At 33.3% G+C, this 19,104-nt stretch overlaps 1 protein-coding gene across 3 annotated transcripts in view; it reads right to left on the reverse strand.

The window, feature by feature from the left end:
• VPS13A (vacuolar protein sorting 13 homolog A) overlaps positions 1-19,104 on the reverse strand; it is a 124,477-nt gene that overhangs the window by 8,248 nt on the left and 97,125 nt on the right. Inside the window, exons 54-69 of one of the 3 annotated variants that reach the window (XM_081319365.1) lie at positions 17,925-18,157; positions 17,063-17,216; positions 16,007-16,153; positions 15,246-15,327; positions 14,419-14,488; positions 13,892-14,000; positions 13,611-13,724; positions 12,592-12,737; positions 12,417-12,498; positions 9,141-9,254; positions 8,679-8,754; positions 8,401-8,564; positions 7,079-7,124; positions 6,470-6,593; positions 5,262-5,376; positions 3,191-3,599 (exon numbers count right to left, since the gene is read on the reverse strand). In XM_081319365.1, coding sequence (XP_081175491.1) covers positions 3,594-3,599; positions 5,262-5,376; positions 6,470-6,593; positions 7,079-7,124; positions 8,401-8,564; positions 8,679-8,754; positions 9,141-9,254; positions 12,417-12,498; positions 12,592-12,737; positions 13,611-13,724; positions 13,892-14,000; positions 14,419-14,488; positions 15,246-15,327; positions 16,007-16,153; positions 17,063-17,216; positions 17,925-18,157 — 1,782 coding nt within the window. In that variant the 3' untranslated portion in view covers positions 3,191-3,593. Of the gene's footprint in view, positions 1-3,190; positions 3,600-5,261; positions 5,377-6,469; positions 6,594-7,078; positions 7,125-8,400; positions 8,565-8,678; positions 8,755-9,140; positions 9,255-12,416; positions 12,499-12,591; positions 12,738-13,610; positions 13,725-13,891; positions 14,001-14,418; positions 14,489-15,245; positions 15,328-16,006; positions 16,154-17,062; positions 17,217-17,924; positions 18,158-19,104 lie in introns of those variants that run through there. The other 2 variants (XM_081319364.1, XR_014025307.1) reach the window with 2 other exon arrangements.

Below are 19,104 nucleotides of genomic sequence, written 5' to 3' on the forward strand. Positions count from 1 at the left end.
TCTGAGTTTTGTTGTTTCCTTACAGACATTTCATTACCCGACTAGGTAACATCAGTGCTAGTAAGTGTGTGTTTGCTCCGTATTCATATACAGTAGCCTGCCCTATGGTGTTGGTCTGTGTGTGGTGTGTCGCTTTCTCCTTAGCAGTTTCCTGATTATTGTTTTCTTAAGTATTGGTCTTCTTAAATAAACCAAAAGACCCAGTAGTGCAAGACAAAAATGGGGTCATCTGCATCATACAGTATGAAAATTGTAACAGCCATTATATAGGACAGGCAGGCAGATTAGCAGAGTGCATCAATGTGAACACCAATTAGCAATCAGAAGACACCATGAAAACTCCTTAAATTCACAACACAAAGACAGGCTCAACCATAGTTGCAACTGGAAAACTGAGCATTCTAGAACAAGCTAAATCTAAATCCACTAGGAATTCCTGGAAGTTTGACAAATCAGCCATCAATAGACACACAAAGATAAAACCACATTTACACACCATTCCAAAGAATAAAAAGCTAAGAAGGGAACAAAACTACATCCTCTCAAGCAGCGAACACCAAGCAGGGATTAACACAAACAAGCAAGCAAACAGAAAACAAAACTCTAATCAACTAACTGCCAAAAAGAATATTCCATTCCGTCCCCGTTTCCCCCCCCCAAAAAAAAAATCATTGTCAGGGAAAGCTACTATATATAAACAGAAAAACCAAAACCCCACACTCACTAGCAATGGTGATGTTACCTAGTCAGGTAATGAAATGTCTGCAGTAAAAATTCCCTAATATATTTTTCCAAATTGTTATTTTCATCCTGTTCATGGCAAGAAAGTTTTAAATGCTATATTGCACTGTATTAAAACCACAATACTGGGGTTACTGAAAACTCCAACCATTAATGGATTTGAATTGTAAGCTACCCAGAGTCATTGTTTGAGTGGCTATAGAAATTGAAAGAATGAATGAATGATTCAATTGTAATTTGTGACCCAGTCATTTCCGTTTACCTAATACTTTTAATCATAAATCAAATCTAATTGACATAAAGGATTTGAGGCGTAATAAATCTGTTGTGCTCTTATTGGATAACTACTTTTAAAATATTCATAGAATGAATCTGGATTTTTTTTTGTCCCTGGATAAGCAATTTCTACTCATATAGCTGATCTTAAGAAAATATTTATTTAATTCCCTCATTCAGATAAATAATTGTTGGATGATGAAGCCATAGAGTAAGAGAAGGCCCTACCCTACTTTTATTATTTATAGTGCTTCTGAATTCATCAAAAACCATATTTTATCTGTTTATATATCTAAAGTGAGACACAACTATTCATTATACTGACTTAGGTTGTTGTCACAGTACAGAGATAAAATTCCACTGTCTAGAGATGCTACTTCTTTAGCCTTAGTGACAAGTTTCTGAAAAGAATAAAATTTTATATACCCTAAAAAAAGGTTCAGATTAGGGGTTTGAGAAAAAAACATGTATTTCTTTTTTTAAAAGAAAAGCCCTCTATAGTAGGCCAAGTTCTGTTTTGATTTATCAATGAACTCGATACATCAAGCAAAAAATAAACGCCATTTGGCTGGCCAAATTGAAGGATTATTGAAGATCAGTGGGTATATTACAAATAGGATTGTTGGGAACATTTTGACTGTATTCTCAAAGACCCTATCCCAGGAAATAATTCATTGTAAATCCAAATTCCTTTCCTGTTTTCTGATAAAAAAATAAGCTTCATAGTTATGTCTTTTAAAGCTACATTTTCCTAAGAAAACTGGATTTTAATAGCATTATAATTGTAATATAAATGAGGACTCAAGAGTGTTGAGGGGCAATGTGCTGACACTGTAAATCCCCTAGGAAGCGCTGGAAAGCACTATGAGGCGGAATACAAGTCTAAGTGCTATGCTATTGTAATTACTTATATATAAATGTAAAAGAAACGTTATAAAATGCCCGATAAACTACTGAATTAAAATCTATTGTATAATTCCAAGATCATCACTGCCAGATGAAAAGGAAACAGCCATACATAGATTTCTATATATGCTTTTAAAGAAAACAATAGTAAGAAAACCCCCACCAATTTAGGTCTTCTACGTTTCAGAAGCTTCAGCTGCCAAAGATCAAGTTTAGGACGGAGTGGATTTGTTACTCTAGATCCATTTATAAACAGATATATACATAATTCTATGTAGAATTATTAAAATAATCTTTGAATATTCTTAATTTTTTTCTGTAGGCAAAAAGCAAATTTACAAATGGAAAATTGGTTCATTAGTTATATATTTTTTAATGACTGGCCATCCAAATCAATTTGTACTATTTCTGCATATACTTACATTCAGGTCATATTAGTGTTTCATTTTAACCAGAGAAATAAAAGAAAAAGACCTCTATTCACTCTACATTTAATAAGAAAGTTTAAAATAAATGAAAATATAAAAGCAAAAAAGATGGTAAACTGAGTCTCTGAGGATGAAAGTATGTAAGACATAAAGTTATTTTTATAAATAAATCAGTTTTGATATATGAAACTTTTCCATGAAAAATTTAGAAGGGACAGAAGTAAGGCTAAGAAAAATGGTGTGAAAATTTGAACAGAAGAAATCAATCATTTCTTATATAGACTTATTTATTGTTATTACAGAAAAAAGACAATATACCTAAAAAGAATATAAGACAACATTAACATCCACAATGTATGTGACAACACAAGACACTGTATTCATATATAAAAGGAATTTTTCTAAAAACACATAAATGTTTTAAAGCATCAAATTAAAATAAAGGAATGGAAAATATAGTATCTTAAGAAGGACTACATAATCTTCTGACAATGTTTTCAATTGAGTAATTATCACAAGATTATGGTCAATGACAAACAATGTTTCAATGTGACAATTGAAATAAAGACAAGTTAAATAACAATTTCTTTTCATTTATGTTGCTGTATTAGAATATATTTTAAAATTTACATGTAAAACACAATTTTATAACAATTATTGTAATTTTTTCCCTCTGGCAGTCTCATAAAAGAAACGTAACATTCAGCTGTTGCAATTCAACAAGTAAGGCATACATTATTATCCTAACTATTATCATCATCATTTTCAACATCGTCATCACTACCACTAATATGGCACAAAGTCCATTTCCTGTAGGCCTGTCTTTTCTGTAAGCATGAGTAAGAGAGGAAAGAAGCAGAAGAGTTAGTTGATGCTAGTCAATTTGGGTTGAAAATTTAAATGCAAGAGAATGAAATAACAAAATTAAAAATGAGATGTAGCTTCTGAATTATAGCATGCAGAAGAAAAACACTAATCAGTGGAGTATATTCAACCAACTATTCAAAGATGTCCTAAGATTTTTTTGAATTTAAAAAGCACAAGTTAAATTGGCTCATGGCTATGCAAGGTAAAATAAACTTATAAATTTTATAACTAAAGCATAAAACAGAAAACCTTGAAAAAAGATAACTTGTGATCCAAGCAGCTTTGCTCTTGCTTTCAATAGATTTCCTTCCTTCCTTGGAATGTAATGTAACTCCCTGGAGGCATACCAGATTTATGGATCATGGTACCAACTACTCAGAGCTAAAATTAAAATTTGTAAATAAATTTGAACATACTATAATTGCAATTCATGAATACTTTCTAATTGATTGTATGCTAAAAACTTCTAGCCTAATTTGCACAGATTGAGACAGCTGGGTGTGAAATGAGTGATTATGTTCTCTAGAATATGAGGAAAGGTAGAGCAACTGCTTGGCAGGCAGGCAAGTTCTTTTTATTTATTTTATTTATTACTGATGTAAGGCTAGAACTAGAAAGCTTCAGCTCAATTCTAATTAATTTTGTGGAAGAATGTAGTCAATCTAGTTATTCGGCTATTTAAAAGTTGTACTTAACTGTTCTAACTTACACATAATTTAAGAAGTAAGCAGTTACTATACTCATGTGACATATTTCTTTCCTCACTCTGAAGAAAGCTTCAACAGGAAAAACAAATTAAAATTCTATAAAATAATGAAAATAACTGACAAGAAGATGGATTCATTTAATAGGTTATAGTATAAATTCCTCATTTTTTTGAATTTTATAAGCTATAATTACTATTCCAAGAGTATACCTTTTGTAACATTTATTACAAATCTTAAAATAAAAAAATGTGTAAGAAGAACATTTGGTTAAATGCATTTAGTTTACCTTTGAAATTATCTATCACTGTTTCTTGTTTTTCAAAAAGCCATTATTTTAAACTTAAAGCTTTGAAAAAATAATTCTAATATATTTTTATTTTTAACCATCAACAGTTTTTTTTATTTATAGTCCTGCATACACTCATTACAATTATTTCTGCTAGGCATGGTGTGTGGACTATCTTTTAGATAAATTATTGCCACTTTGATTACTGTCATATTTTTTTATTTATCACCATTAGAAATAGAATATATAAACTCATTTGATTAAAACCATTCAAATCACTTCTTTTCAAAACAGAAAATGTAGGAAAAATAAATTTATATAGCTAAAGTTAGCATTTAAAAACTTCTAAGTTGCTAAAAATTTAAAACTCTTTAGATTAAAAAATCTATTTAAAAATATTTAAAATAAAACAAAAACTAACAGTCATACTAAAACCTTAATTTTCTTCAAAATGAGATTTTAGGTGTTCTGCTACATATTAAAATTATGTTTCTGAACCATATTAACCATTTCTAAATATGCAGATATATATTCATATATTAGATTTAATAATTTTATTAGCTGAAAAATAAATATTCGATATAGATTGAATTATTACCTAAAAATAGTACAGACTACACTTCATCTAGTAAAAAAAGGAATAGGTATCAATGGTCCCAAATAAATAGTTCCATGCATGCAGGAAGGAAAATATCCAGGCTAGGAAGAAAATTATGTATAAGGGGTTTTAATAATCTCCTGACTCTGCAGAAGATCAGATGTATTTTCACAAAATAAATCTGTCTTGACTATTATTTATGAAAAAAAATATATCGGTTTTAAATCATTGTACCGAAAAGGAATATTTTCACTATTGGAACCAAGAGGTTCCACATTATCATATTCCTGTGATTATCATTCAAAATGTGATTCAAATTTATGACAAAGTTAAAAAAATGTGCAGTGTTAAAGTCACTCTACTTCTAGGAAAATAAATATATATTCAAATAAGTAATGTATAATTGGTCATATTAAATATGTCATATATATTGGATTGTTTACTCTCTTCACCTGTAACATTTGACTTCCAGCCCCATCTCTTAATCTGTATGGTCTAATGACTCCGTCGTCCCCAAAGAAGCGTGGAGGACGCAGGCTTATGACATCTTCAGAAGCATTTGTAGCTCTGAAATTACAAGTTCATTATTATGCATTTAGAGATAATATTGGCATATCTGTTTTAAAAGATACAAGGCAAGATTAAAATAAGGTTAAATAAAGATTTTTTCCCAAAACTTCTCTGATCAGTACTGTTTGATAAATATGTTAAATTGTACACTGATATGCAGATGCTGCAACTCTAACAAAACAGCTATTGTGACCACTAAATTACATAGCGTAGTTAAGGCTGGGTTGCTTTAGAAATGAAAACATTATAAGCCACAGGTTTGCTCTTTGTTTTGTCTTTGGTTGGCCAATGCAGCATCCCAGTCACATAACAAAAATTCTTACAACCATGGGAACACTGCAGTTCCGCCTCACCTGAGTATCTGTCCCATCCTGGCCCGGGCCTTGGAGAATGCCACTATTGCCCACCTTGCCCAGGGCTCTACAAGATCTATCATATATTGCTTACATTCAAACATTTTTCTCCTGCTGTTGAAAGACCCATGCAGCTCATCCAAGGCAGCTCTTGGTTGCACCAGACTTTTCCCCTGAAGCTGCCAATCTTGCAGGCCTTTGGAAGCTTTTCACAGGCTTGTGAAATTGGAGCCAGCTCTCATAGGCCTCCAAAAGGCTTCCAAAGGAATTTTTGTCATATAAGTTATTAGGGTCTTAAATCAAGTTGAACTAACTTTTACAATTTTTACAGCAGTTGTACAGCAAAATCTCCAATGGGAGTTTTGTTTGCTAAAAATTGCAGAAAAAGTAACAAATTGCAATCATGTGACTGCAACATGCTGCAAATGGTCGTAAATACAATCCAGTTGCCCAGTGCCCAAACTGCAATCATGTAATTGTGGGTGTGGTATAGTTGTAAGTGTAAGCACAGTTCATAAGTCACTTTTTCCAAAGTGTTGTAACTTAGAACCATCTTTAAATGAACTGTCATAAATTGAAGACTACCTTTTTGTTTCTCTATAATGCACTCTTTTGCCCAGGTAAAGATTACGGAAACAAGAGTTTCAGTAGTAGACAGATGAGAATTATTTGCATTTCAGATACTGAAAATATTGACAAACTTATTGAGAAATAATTAAACATTATTTTAATCCTGCCTTTTAATTCCTTGAAAAGTGCTGCTAGCCATATCTATTATTCCTCCAGTAGGCCTTGCCACTGCTCCTACTAATCCTTTTCCAACTCCTTTGAAGAAACCTGCTGCTCCTTCCTTTTGGGCTCCTAGAGGAAAAAGCAACATTTAAAGAAAACATTAAATAAACATCCATATAAATATTAGTGAAAAGTTCCACTGAAAGTTGTTTTACCACTTTTTTCAACTGGAAAAAATTGGGGAACTTTAATAAAATTTCCTTCCCACATGGCTATCAAAAGCCAAATCAGACTGAGAGCAAAACATTTGGCTCTCTGACTGCAGTCTTCTAAAAGAAATGGGAGAAACAGCTTTACAGCAGCAGCAAAGGACATGATAACCATGATAAAATGTGAATTGTTCTTGCTATCTGTGAGGACACACATTATGTGGGGAAAATAATCCCTTGTAGCCTGCCCATATCCGGTCAACAGCAAAGCTGTTACAAATGAATTCTTATTAAAAAAGGTGTTAATTTACAATACTTTCTTTCATACTGTGAGATAAAGTTCACATATTATTAAATGCTATAATATTAAAAAACGATTTTTTTACTTTATGAATAGTAACTTACCTCTTATTGGCTTAGTTACTATTCCTGTTATGCCACTGACAAAACCCTGTGAATAGAAACAAATATTTCATTTTCCCCCCTGAAACTGAATGTATACAGGTAATCCTTGACTTACGACCACAATTGAGCCCTACATTTCTGCTGCTAAGTGAAACATTTGTTAGGTGAGTTTTGCTACATTATACAACTTTTCTTGCCACAGTTGTTAAGTGAATCACTGCAATTGTTACGTTAGTAACATAGTTGTTAAGTGATTCCCATTGACTTTGCTTTAAGGTCACAAAAGGTGACCTCACCCTGGTGCAACTGTCATAAATATGAGTCTGTTGCCAAGTGTCCAAATTTTGATCACATGATCATGGGGATGCTACAATGGTTGTAAGTGTGAAAAATGGTCATAAGTTACTTTTCCAAGTGCCCTTGTAACTTTGAACGATCACTAAATGAATTGCTGTAAGTCAAGGACTAGGTGTATTCTAAGTATTCTCTCTGTTAAAATTTATAAATAGTTAGTATTTGTCGACGTACTGAATCATAAAAAAGTAGTTAATATAGTTTATATTTCCTATATCTATATAAATTGTCAACCTAAATCCCAATCAACTTTACCATTAAAGAAATTTAAAAATTTAAATAAAAGGAGACAGTAACATAAGAATGAGCTGCCCTGGCTCTTAAAACTCTTAAGGCCATTCTAAACATGGCTCCAAGATCACTGCAGATGGGGACTGTAGCCAAGAAATTAAAAGACGCTTGCTCCTGGGGAGGAAAGCCATGGCAAATCTAGACAGCACACTAAAAAGCAGAGACATCACCCTGTCAACAAAAGTGCGTATAGTCAAGGCTATGGTCTTCCCAGTTGCAATGTATGGCTGTGAAAGTTGGATCATAAGAAAGGCTGAGCGCCAAAGAATTGAGGCCTTCGAATTATGGTGCTGGAGAAGACTCCTGCCAGTCCCTTGGACTGCAATGCGATCAAACCAGTCAGTCCTAGAGGAGATCAACCCTGACTGCTCTTTAGAAGACCAGATTCTAAAGTTGAAACTCAAATACTTTGGCCACCTAATGAGAAGGAAGGACTCACTGGAGAAGAGCCTAATGCTGGGAAAGGTTGAGGGCAATAGAAGAAGGGGACGACAGAGAATGAGGTGGCTGGATGGAGTCACTGAAGCAGTAGGCGTGAGCTTAAATGGACTCCAGAAGATGGTAGAGGACAGGAAGGCCTGGAGGAACATTGTCCATGGGGTCGCGATGGGTCGGACACGACTTCGCAGCTAACAACAACAACAACAACAAACATCCAAAAGCATGGTATTTCTTACAGATACTAAGCCTTTTCCTCCACGAGTAAAGCCCTCCTTCAGGCCAGCAGGTTGCTTATTCATAGCTTCCCGTCGTTTCTGCTGATAATCTTCATCCATTGTTATTGCTGCTACTCCTTTAGCCATAGCACCAGTTATTCTTGAAGCAGCACCAGCTAGTCCACCTATTATCACAAAATGTATTTTTATTAAAATTAGAAAATTTAATTATGGTAAAAATATGATATGTATTGAGAGTTATCTGGTATGTCTGAATCCCCATTAAAAATAATACTTACCAACGGCACCACCAACTAAGGCTTTCAATCCTAGTGCCATTCCTTCTACAAATTCTTCTGGACCCTGGATAGCCCCCTGAATAAAAGAAATTGAACAAAAATATCAAAAAAATATTCTGGTTTTACTATCAATGATACATTCTTCCAATTAAAAAAACACAATAAAGACGTGCAAAGTATAAAGTGTATCTGACAGTCACTGTAAGTAATGTAGGAAGTAAAACAGGAAATATAAAGCCTTGGATAATGAAATCTAAAGCTGTTTATGGCTAAGTTAAGTAGCTGATTCTTAATGAAACCCATAAGCAAAAGTTAGTACCTTTATTTTCTACTATTATGAATGAAGAATTTCAAAACTTGCTATCATTCCCCATTTCTACAGAATTTCATCTAAAGCGGATACAACTTTTCATAGCAAGCATTTACAAATACAGCAAGTCCTTTTATAGATAATAAACATACCTGATAGGGCTCATAAAAAAATGCTTCTACTCCTTCAGACAAATCTCTTATGAATCCAAATGGATTGCCCAAAACATCCAGACCAAGAACAAGAACATACATTTGTTTAATAGCCTGAAATGAAAATCAGGTTTCATGAAAAGTAGCTTTTAATAGTAATTTGGAACTGACATATATCTTTTTCTATAAAAAAGCAAAACATTTTATGCAACCAATGCTTTTCTATAAATATATTGATGCAACAAAAGTTTTAAATGCATGAAATCTAAGCTAAAAATGCTTCTCTGGATTTCCATTTGTAGAACGGATATTGGTATTGTGGAGATACAGAAATGGCTAATTTCCAGGCATTGTGAATAGATAATATTGTGCTCCTTGAAAAAGGTAGAAGCAAATGAAGAAGTTTAAATATGTTTATAACATAATTGTAATTTTTCTATGATTCTGAACATTTAAAAAATATTCTGTCAATGTGTACAGATAAAGTTCATTGCTGTTATATGCATATTTGAAAAAGCAGAACAGAGCCAAGAAAACTATAGGAAGGTTCAGTATATAGGTTTGGTACAATTTTGACGAGTTTGGGTTTTATCTTGCAATTGATTTTCCAAAGCATGGCTGGATCAGGAATTCTGGGAGTTGAAGTCCACAAGTCATAAAAGGACCATAGTTCCCCCACCCCTGGAGGGATGGATGGAAAGACATAATAGATTATGGAATCCTTGACTGCCAGGGCTGGAATTTCCTGGTTTTTCTGTAAGGTAGTGTTTGGTACTGTAGGTTTGCAACCTAGGTTTTCAAAGGGGTCAACTACCAAGTTTTGCTTCTGAAATATTGAAATGATTTTTCCTTGGGACTGTGTCATTCTGGTAAAAGAGCCTTGGTGGAGCAGTGGGCTAATGCCTCCTTAAGTAACACCAGCTGCCTGCAATTAGTGCAGGTTCGCATCCCACCAGGCTCAAGGTTGACTCAGCCTTCCATCCTTCCGAGGTAGGTAAAATGAGGACCCAGATTGTTGGGGGCAATAAGCTGACTTTGTAATAATGCCGCTTGGGGGCTCCCGAAAGCCAGGCATATACATAGAATGAAGGCTATTGCTAAGTACATTGATTTGTGCTTAGATTGTAAGCCGCCCTGAGTCTTCGGAGAAGGGCGGGATATAAATGGGATTAAAATAAAATAAATAAAATAAAAGTGACATATCCTTTCCTGACAATAAAGCAAGGTTCTCATTATAGAACTAATACAGAAAGAACCTGAATAAAAATTTGGATGTAAGAAAATTCCATTCTGGAAAAGTTTGGAAGCACAGGATTTCTCTCTGAAAGGAAATGTTCTTCACTAAAGCAAAAAAGAAGCGTAGTAAATGAATAAATAGATGATTCTGAATCTATTTCTGTATAATGCATATTTAGCACACACTAAAACTCAAAGATCTCTATAGCTTTTTATTTTATTTTTCTCTCAATTTAAACAGAAACTGAGAATTAAAAATATATAGCCCAAATGAGGTATATTTATAGTGGCTCCTATGTTTAAAGTATTTAGTATTAAAACTAGCTTGAAACTAGGCTGGGAACTGCATTAAATTGTCAAATAAATTCCAGCAGCAGATCTTTCATCATGAGAAGGAAAAACATGTGCTATTTACTGACACACAGTGGATTTTGAGGAGATTATGTTGCCTTCTATTACCCCCTAGCGGTCTGCTGAGAACATGCCTTCATTTTGTATAATAATCTGCTGTTTAGTCAGTAGAATGTGGAGCTTGCAAAATCCTGAACATGGAAGCAGAGTATTTTTGACTGTGCACAGGTTTCTTAAATCCTAGAGCTTCTTCTTTGGTTTTGTAGGATGACTACTATTTGAGATGCATCATTTTCTATTTTCAGTTCATACTGAACTTGGACTTTCCAGCAACAATTCTAGCTTAGGTTATTGCAAAACCTAATTAAAGTCCAGTTAAGATTTAGAGACTATTGTGTAACACTTCTTTCTCACACATATACACAAACAGACACAAATGCACAAACGTATCAGAAATACTTATATATTTTTTCTTATTGTTGTATTATTTTTACAGGTAGTCCCTGACTTACAACCAGTCGCTTAATTGCAGTTTGAAGAAACTTCATGACCTGTCCTTGAAGTTACAATTGCTGCACCACCACAATGATCACATTTCAGCCACTTTGGATTTTTCCCTTCTGGGAAAGCGGGGGCACCAGGGTATGTGTGTGTGTGTTGGGGAATGTGGAGAAATGAAGACATTGGAGATGCAAGCTTCTTTTCTCCACCCCACCACTGGAGTGCTTACACAGACACAAACAGAAGGGCCTGTGGAGAGAATAAACTTGCATCCTGAGGATCTGAGCTTTTTTTCCAGCCTTTCTTCTGTTCAGAAACATTGTGTTTGCTAGATTTCCAGCCAGAAAGCTAGTGAACACAATGATTTTGAACAGCAGAAAGGCTCTCGCCAGCTTTTCTTGCCTTCAGAAACATTGTGAGAGCTCGCAATTATTCTGAACAGTAAAAACAGCCTCTTCCTACCATTCAGAAAGATCACATTTGCTAGTTTTCTGGCTAGAAACTTAACAAACACAATGTTTCTGTAATGGTAAAAAGGCTTTTACCCTTTCAAAACATTGCATTTGCTAGAATTTGTAGATGGGAGGTGAACCACCATACTGAAGCTTAGATCTTTGGATCTGAACTTCCTTTCTCCAACCCAGCACAGTAGTTCCCTTTTGCACACTGAGGAAGGGGAATTGGTGCACTGGGCTGGAGAAAGAAAACTTGGGACCCCAAAGACCCAAGCTTCCTTTTTCTGGCTAGCATGGCAGTTCCTTTCTACATATGCAGGGAGGGAAAGTCTTGTGGTAGGCTGGAGAAACAAAGCTTGGAACTTTAGGATTGGAACTTCATTTCTACAGACCAGGGCAGGAATTCCCTACTGCTATTTCAACAGACAGCTCTTTTGTTCTGTCCACTCAATGATCCATGCAATCAGAGAGGGTCAGAATTGCGGTCTTAGAGCAAGTAGTCACGTAGGCACCTCACTTAATGACTGAAATACCTAAGACCAAAATTCCAGATACAACTGAGATAAGTCGAGGCACACCTACATTCTTTCTTTTTTATTAAAAAAAAAAGGGGGGGGGAGACAACTGGACCTTTGACAGATACATTTTTGCTTCTCCCGAGCTAATCAGTATAGCATTTCAGCTACATGGGAAAAAATAGTCATATGGTTAATTCACATTGGCTTATACTAACCTGCTTTGAATAATGCATGATAACTGCCCATTGCAATTGTTGGGTAGTACAGAAGTGATAGTTCAGTTCAAAGAAAGCCAACCTAAAATAGGCAAATTACATACAAAAATGAAAAATAAAATAAAATGTAAGTACTATTCTAATTAAAACCATTGTATTAATGTAGTCTACATACTTAAGAACAACATCCTGCACATCTGTGAGCGTGGCCCCAATGCTCTTTAACAAGAGGTTTAAGGACTGAACTGGAAACAGTTCCTTGCGTTTCTCGTCCTTGTTGCTCTCTTCTCCACCAGCACTGAGTGAAAAGCTTAAATGCAGCTGAAAGGAAAAATCAATAAAAGAATGGAAAGACTCTTAAAGCATTGAATAATATTCTAATTCTTGGAAGATTTTTATTGTTGTTGCTGTAAGAATTATTAGTAATTTGTCAGTAGTTATAGTCATATTGCCTTGTACAATCCTTACCAGTGTTACAGATAACCATCTATTTTGTTCTGTCAGCTGCTTTTGGAAAATCAAATTTTGCTATCATCTGCATTGTTCTGCAATACAGGTATTCTTGTTTAGCAAGTGCCTAATTTAGAGACTGTTTGCAGTGACAACTATGATGAAAAAGTAACTATACATTTACAAAGGTTCCATTTACAACCTTTGCAGGTATGTAAGGCAAAGCTGAAGTAAGACTGTAAGTACAGTCACAGTTTCACTTAATGATTGCTTTGCTTAATGTCCAGTTTGCTGGTCCCAATGAAGTCACTAAAAGAGGACTACCTGTATAAACATTTGGGGTTCTGGCCATCCTTTAAAAATGCAATTATAGTTAATATACTTTTCCAATAAAACCCAACAATCCTTAATTGTTGGATGTGGCTTTCCCCCGTAATATTTTTGTAATTTTTTAATGTGAAAAATGATTGATGTTACTCAATTTTTTTGGTTATTATCTGTTGAAAAGTATTCATTATGGTAAGATACATCATTCTGTTTCTGCTGAAACTTATATTTTTTTTTCATATTTGGAACCTAGTCCTGCTGCTTTTTCCCCAAAGAGTATTGGAGCTTACTAAAATGGCAGGATTTTTATAGAAATCTCTTGATAGATCTGTGAGGAGTATAAATACAGACAGGCTTTCATTCTTACTTCTCATTGCTAGCTCTATTTAAACAAGAAAATGTTACATTGATGGCTACCTTGATTGGAGAGATATGAAAATATTCATATAAACTGATTTGTGATGTGTCAGTTGATACTGCATTCTTTAATTCTTCCTGCGCAGATTCTACATCTTTTTTAAAGAGTTCAACCTGCGTAAAAAATTGACAATAGGTCTTAAAACTTTATAGACAATACACACACACACACACACACACCAGTTGATATGTAGTATTCAGCTGATTTAAAAAAGAAAAGACTGAATTATGTTATGGTTTTGTGTTGCATTACTTTAAACCTCTCCTATAGGAGTTCATACCTCTTGGTCTTTGGGCAGTTCATCAACAAATGTAAAGAAATCAGACAGTGCATAAAGGAAACCAAGATCTACACGGAGATCCATCTCTTGAATTAAAACTTTAAAATACCTGCAAAAATATTTAAACCATTAAATAGTAGAAATATCTAACTATTAGCTATGCAACTGTTTCAACATCAAGAATGAAAGAAAAAGCCTCAGAGGACACATAACCAAACAATTCATATAATAGTATTATATCCATTTATGTTTATAATGGATATTAATTTATAAAATTAATACTAAAAAAGCAAGCACATTAATTCTAGTACTTTTTACTCTAATCCTGTTTATTCAAAAGAAAAAAAATCAGTGATTACAATATAATTTATTTACAATTTATTTACAACTAAATAAGTTTCCCATTCCAAAACCAAAAAATTGCAGTGCAATCCTATACATGTTCAGTCAGGAATAAATTCCAATAATTTTAAATGGAGTAAGTTACAATTGCATCGCTAGGTTAGGACTAGAAAAAGCATACTTACTTAATGCGCGATATTTGAGAATGTCCTGCAGTTCTCATCACAATACTGACATCAGTAAATGGCTTGGGTTCTATAAAAATTCCAAACATACTCTCATGGAGGATATAATTTATTTTAATATGCAAAAGGTAGCATGTGTAATTGATATAATTTGCAAAAGATGCAATGAATGAGTTGAATAAACCAAAGAACCAAGTTATTACAAAACACACCCACACCCACACAGTATATAGTATGCGAGAGCAAATGAAGCAACATTTACTTCAACAACGTTCACAAACATTTTAAATTCTAAATCCTTGCACGTGCATGCTTAAGATAATTTAGTGACAGCAATGATTAATAATTTTAAGATTTCAATGACATTAGCTAAATGTTCTTACATTAAAAGATTTGCAATTTGTAAATTATGTAGTTCCAGGCTCACTCTATATTTGTCAAGTCAGAGCTATTTGAGCTAATCAGTCTGATGAAAATGCAAGTGATAGAAACGTTCTCTCCAGATTACTTCCATTCCACGGAAATCATTTTTCCCTTTAAAAGCAAATGTTTGCTTACCCTTATTTATTGAAAAACACCTCATTCAAGTGAAAAAGGGCAAGTATTTACATAATGCTTTCACTGAAAAGTTATATATGTTTAGCCTCTAAAAAAATTAGGAAAAAATATATAAATGCATTAACAAAATCTAGTGAATTCATCTTATTTTATTCTTTTATATTGTGAAAGGGCTTTTTATTCATATATTTTAATTTATTTTTCCTTAAGTTATTACAGATGCAAGATGCAATAAAAGCATAATAATATATTTAACTATGTTAACAAACCTGAATCCAACGAGATGGACTTGGGAGGTTTAATGGGATAGAACACAAAAGGAAATATGGCTCCAGGAATCTGATTTTGTATCTGATTGAAACAATTACAGGACAATACACTCCAGGTTAGAAATATTTTCACTTTATATAAATTGCTATGTCCTAGTTTACAATTATGCTAGCTTCATAAATTTGAAATTTAGAATTCCCCAAACAAAAGTTTTAATACATAGAAGTCAGCAGCTAACCATCTCATTGGTTTGTCTATCAAAATAAAAGTTCATTTTAAAATATGAATTTTCATACATTATTTAAGTACAGTCTAATGCTGATATTTTTAAAACAAATATGTCAGGGAATTGCACAACAGCTGTCCAGATGAAGTCAGGGACACTGAAACAAACTTGCAATTTTTATAAATACCGTATATTTAACATTTACATTTACAGCAGACAAGATAGTAAGGAACACAGGAACATCATGAGGTAAATCAAACAGCATACAGAGCGCACAGAAGAAAAAGGTGGTGAAAAAGGGAAACTTCCCATTTACACCCACAGCAACCAACGATAGCTTAGATTGCTTCATGAATAAGCCAGCACTCTCCAATCAGCTACAACTATGTGTTCTGGCCCATTGTACACTTTACTGTTCCAGCTACTAAATTTAATATCCTAACAAAATAACAGGACATAGTGTTTAAAACTATACATATATTAGATGATTTTCCACTATCTGTTTTTACTATGAATGTGGGAAATCTGATATACCTGTATTCTATAGATTTGAACTCTGAATGAAGCCTGATGTTCAGATGTACTATATTGTACTTTTAAAGCTGGCAAAAAGCTTCTTCTCACAGGAAATTCATACGGCTGCAATATTTTCATGTCATTACCAGTAGGAGTCAAACAGACCTGTTATAAGACAAAATCCAAATGCTAATTATTTTTAAAAAATTATTCAAGTGAAAGGTCATAGCATAACTCAAATTAAGCACTTTTAAATTCCATATATTTCTAAGTGATGTTTCATATACTTAGCCTTTCAACTGTACACAATTGTAATGTTTCAATCTTTTATCCAGATATGCTAACCACTTTGTTTTAGAATTAACAACTCAACCTTCTTTAGGGTTACTCAGAAGTAATTACAATTAAATTCAATAGGACCTCATCTTTACCAGTAATAGTATTCTGAGATAAAGCAGACTGCCAGAGATTGAGACATAAACATTTTTGGCTACAATCCTGCCTCACTCAAATTTAGTTACTGAATTTAGCAATGCTACTTCCACACAATCTTACCAAACAGAATAGGGATCAGCAAGATAAGAAGTACAGATATCTACCATATTGATTTGAAAGAAGAGAAAATAGGTTAAGATAGAAGTAAGAATGTTCATGTTTAGCTCATGTTTTGGGTGTGCGTGCTTGCGCATGTGCGTGCGCGCGCACACACACACACACATTCTCTTTGGGAAAAACAAAAGTATTTTTTAGAGGATACAGAAAATTTTATGGCCCTTTCAGTTTGCATAAAGTTACAGGAACATTTCCCTCCATAAACGTTTGTCTACTTCCAGAAAGTTCTGAACATTGTTCTGAGACCACAAAGGAAAACTACAATAGATAAAGGATTTCATCATCTCTCCAAGGCAGCAAGAAACACCTATATTCCATAACTTTATTAAATGAAACTTACCAAGCCTCTGCTATGGAACAAATAACATGTATAACATAACATTAGCAGGACAAAGGCAAAAATGTGTACAAATGCTGGTATAAACATAAACAAAAAATCTTTTTAAAAAACTTCAATGTTACCGGAATATTATCATCAAGTTCCACTACTTTATTTTCTGTAGGTGAGTTATCACAATATTCAATAAACTCTTTCTCCAGCTTGTCAGTTTGCTTCACACTTAGTGGCTTCCATCTTGACTTTTTCTTGGGTTTTGTCTCCCAAATTACATCAGAGCTTGCAAGTAAATTTAAAAAAATAAAATAAAAAATTACTAATCAAATTGTAAAACTATGATAACCAATAAAAGCTTTATTAAATCTTTGAGATTTACTAACGAAAAAAGTCTTCAATTCCAAAAGTACTTCATATTTAAAAAAGTTTTGCATTAAAACTTTTCGGAAATATAAATTATTTTACAACCTTAATGTACTTATTAAAAAGACTGAAGTAGCAATTCAATTATCATAATCCCCAATTACTTATTGCATATAAATTACATTTTCTGTCAAGTATAAACTTTGAACTTGGCATTTATGTATCTGGTATCTCTAACTGTGCCAATAAATTATTATTGTTGTTAGTTGCGAAGTCGTGTCCGACCCATCGCGACCCCATGGACAACGTTCCTCCAGGCCTTCTTGTCCTCTACCATTATCATTACTTGCCCATAACAAATTGAAAAGGAGCATATGATGGCAAAGTTAAATTGTGCAGTTTATTCAGATAGAAGATAAAAATCTGCAATCCTTTCAACATGTACAAAGGGATTCTAGGTTACAATTGGACTCATAATAGTTCCTATATATTACACTCACTTCTAAACAATCTAAATCACAACATCAAATATAATTTACTATATAACACACATTACTAATATTAAGAAAGATTTTTATTTTTTTATTTTTTCAAGTATAAATGGTAAATTGAATATATTAGTGTTACCTTGTGATTCCAATGTAAGCTATTTCCTGCTTTAAATAGTTATTTACTAAAGAAATTCCAACATCTTGCAATGATACAATTATTTCTTGTTCTGCTAATTCCACTTTTTCACTTTCATATGTCATTTTGAAAACCTTTTCATCTTCAGTGAATAAGATTATACGCTGCAAACCTTCAAAAAATGAAACTATAAAAATGTGCTTGGCTCCCACTTGAAATGGTGTCATCAGGTCCTAAAATAATGAGATAAATATTAATTATCAGAGAAAATTTTTATTTCCAATTTTGCTAATGTACAAAACTCCAACTGGACCATGTTTAAAGGTGTATATGGCGTATTCCTACAGTAAACAGGGAATATAGCATTTCAGGATCTCCAAAGTGATTATAAAGAAGCTAATTCACAGATTTAAAATGTTGTTTTAAAATTGTTGAAATATTTTAAACATCAATTGTTTTATATATTGTTTGTTACATGCTAGTTTCATGACTTCTATGGAAATCTGGTATATGTATATCCATGTACATATGTATGCAAGTGCATATATTGGCACACACATATGCACAAACATATATACATAAAATAATGACAGTCTTGTGGTTATCAGCAGTGAAGCAGACCAGTAAAAAATATGCTGACTTCTCCATTCTTAGATAACCAGAGCCCAAACAAATTCAGGATAATCCAAGAACAACTTTGTTTTGGACCTAAGGCATTCTGAGAATGCTAGTTTATAAGAAAGCCAAAGAGGAGATTAATTAAATTAAACTAAAATGAAGGGATTTACCTAAGATTCTCATAGCTTAAAATAAATTAATCTCTTAATAGGGGGAAGCATTTATTTCTTCACTGAAGTTACAGAGAATTAAATTGTAACAACATGTAGTGCAACTTATTAACAATGTAGCTTTATTATTATTATTACACTTTTTAAAGCTTCCAGAGGTTAATCTTATGGGGTATGATCGCAATTAATAAATACACTCATTGTGAGTATATCATTCCACTACTTAAAAGTTTTATAAACACATACAGTATGAACTATATCACAAAGTATACGTGATGCACTCTAATTTATATTCCATGAGCCAAAGGACTATGAAAGAAAAGTATCTTTATCAGCAAACTGACAAATTTAACAGCATCGAGAGAAATGATATTCATAAGAATATTCTGCTC

Source organism: Vipera berus, assembly GCF_964194415.1.
Source record: "Vipera berus genome assembly, chromosome: 2".
NCBI lineage: Eukaryota > Metazoa > Chordata > Lepidosauria > Squamata > Viperidae > Vipera > Vipera berus.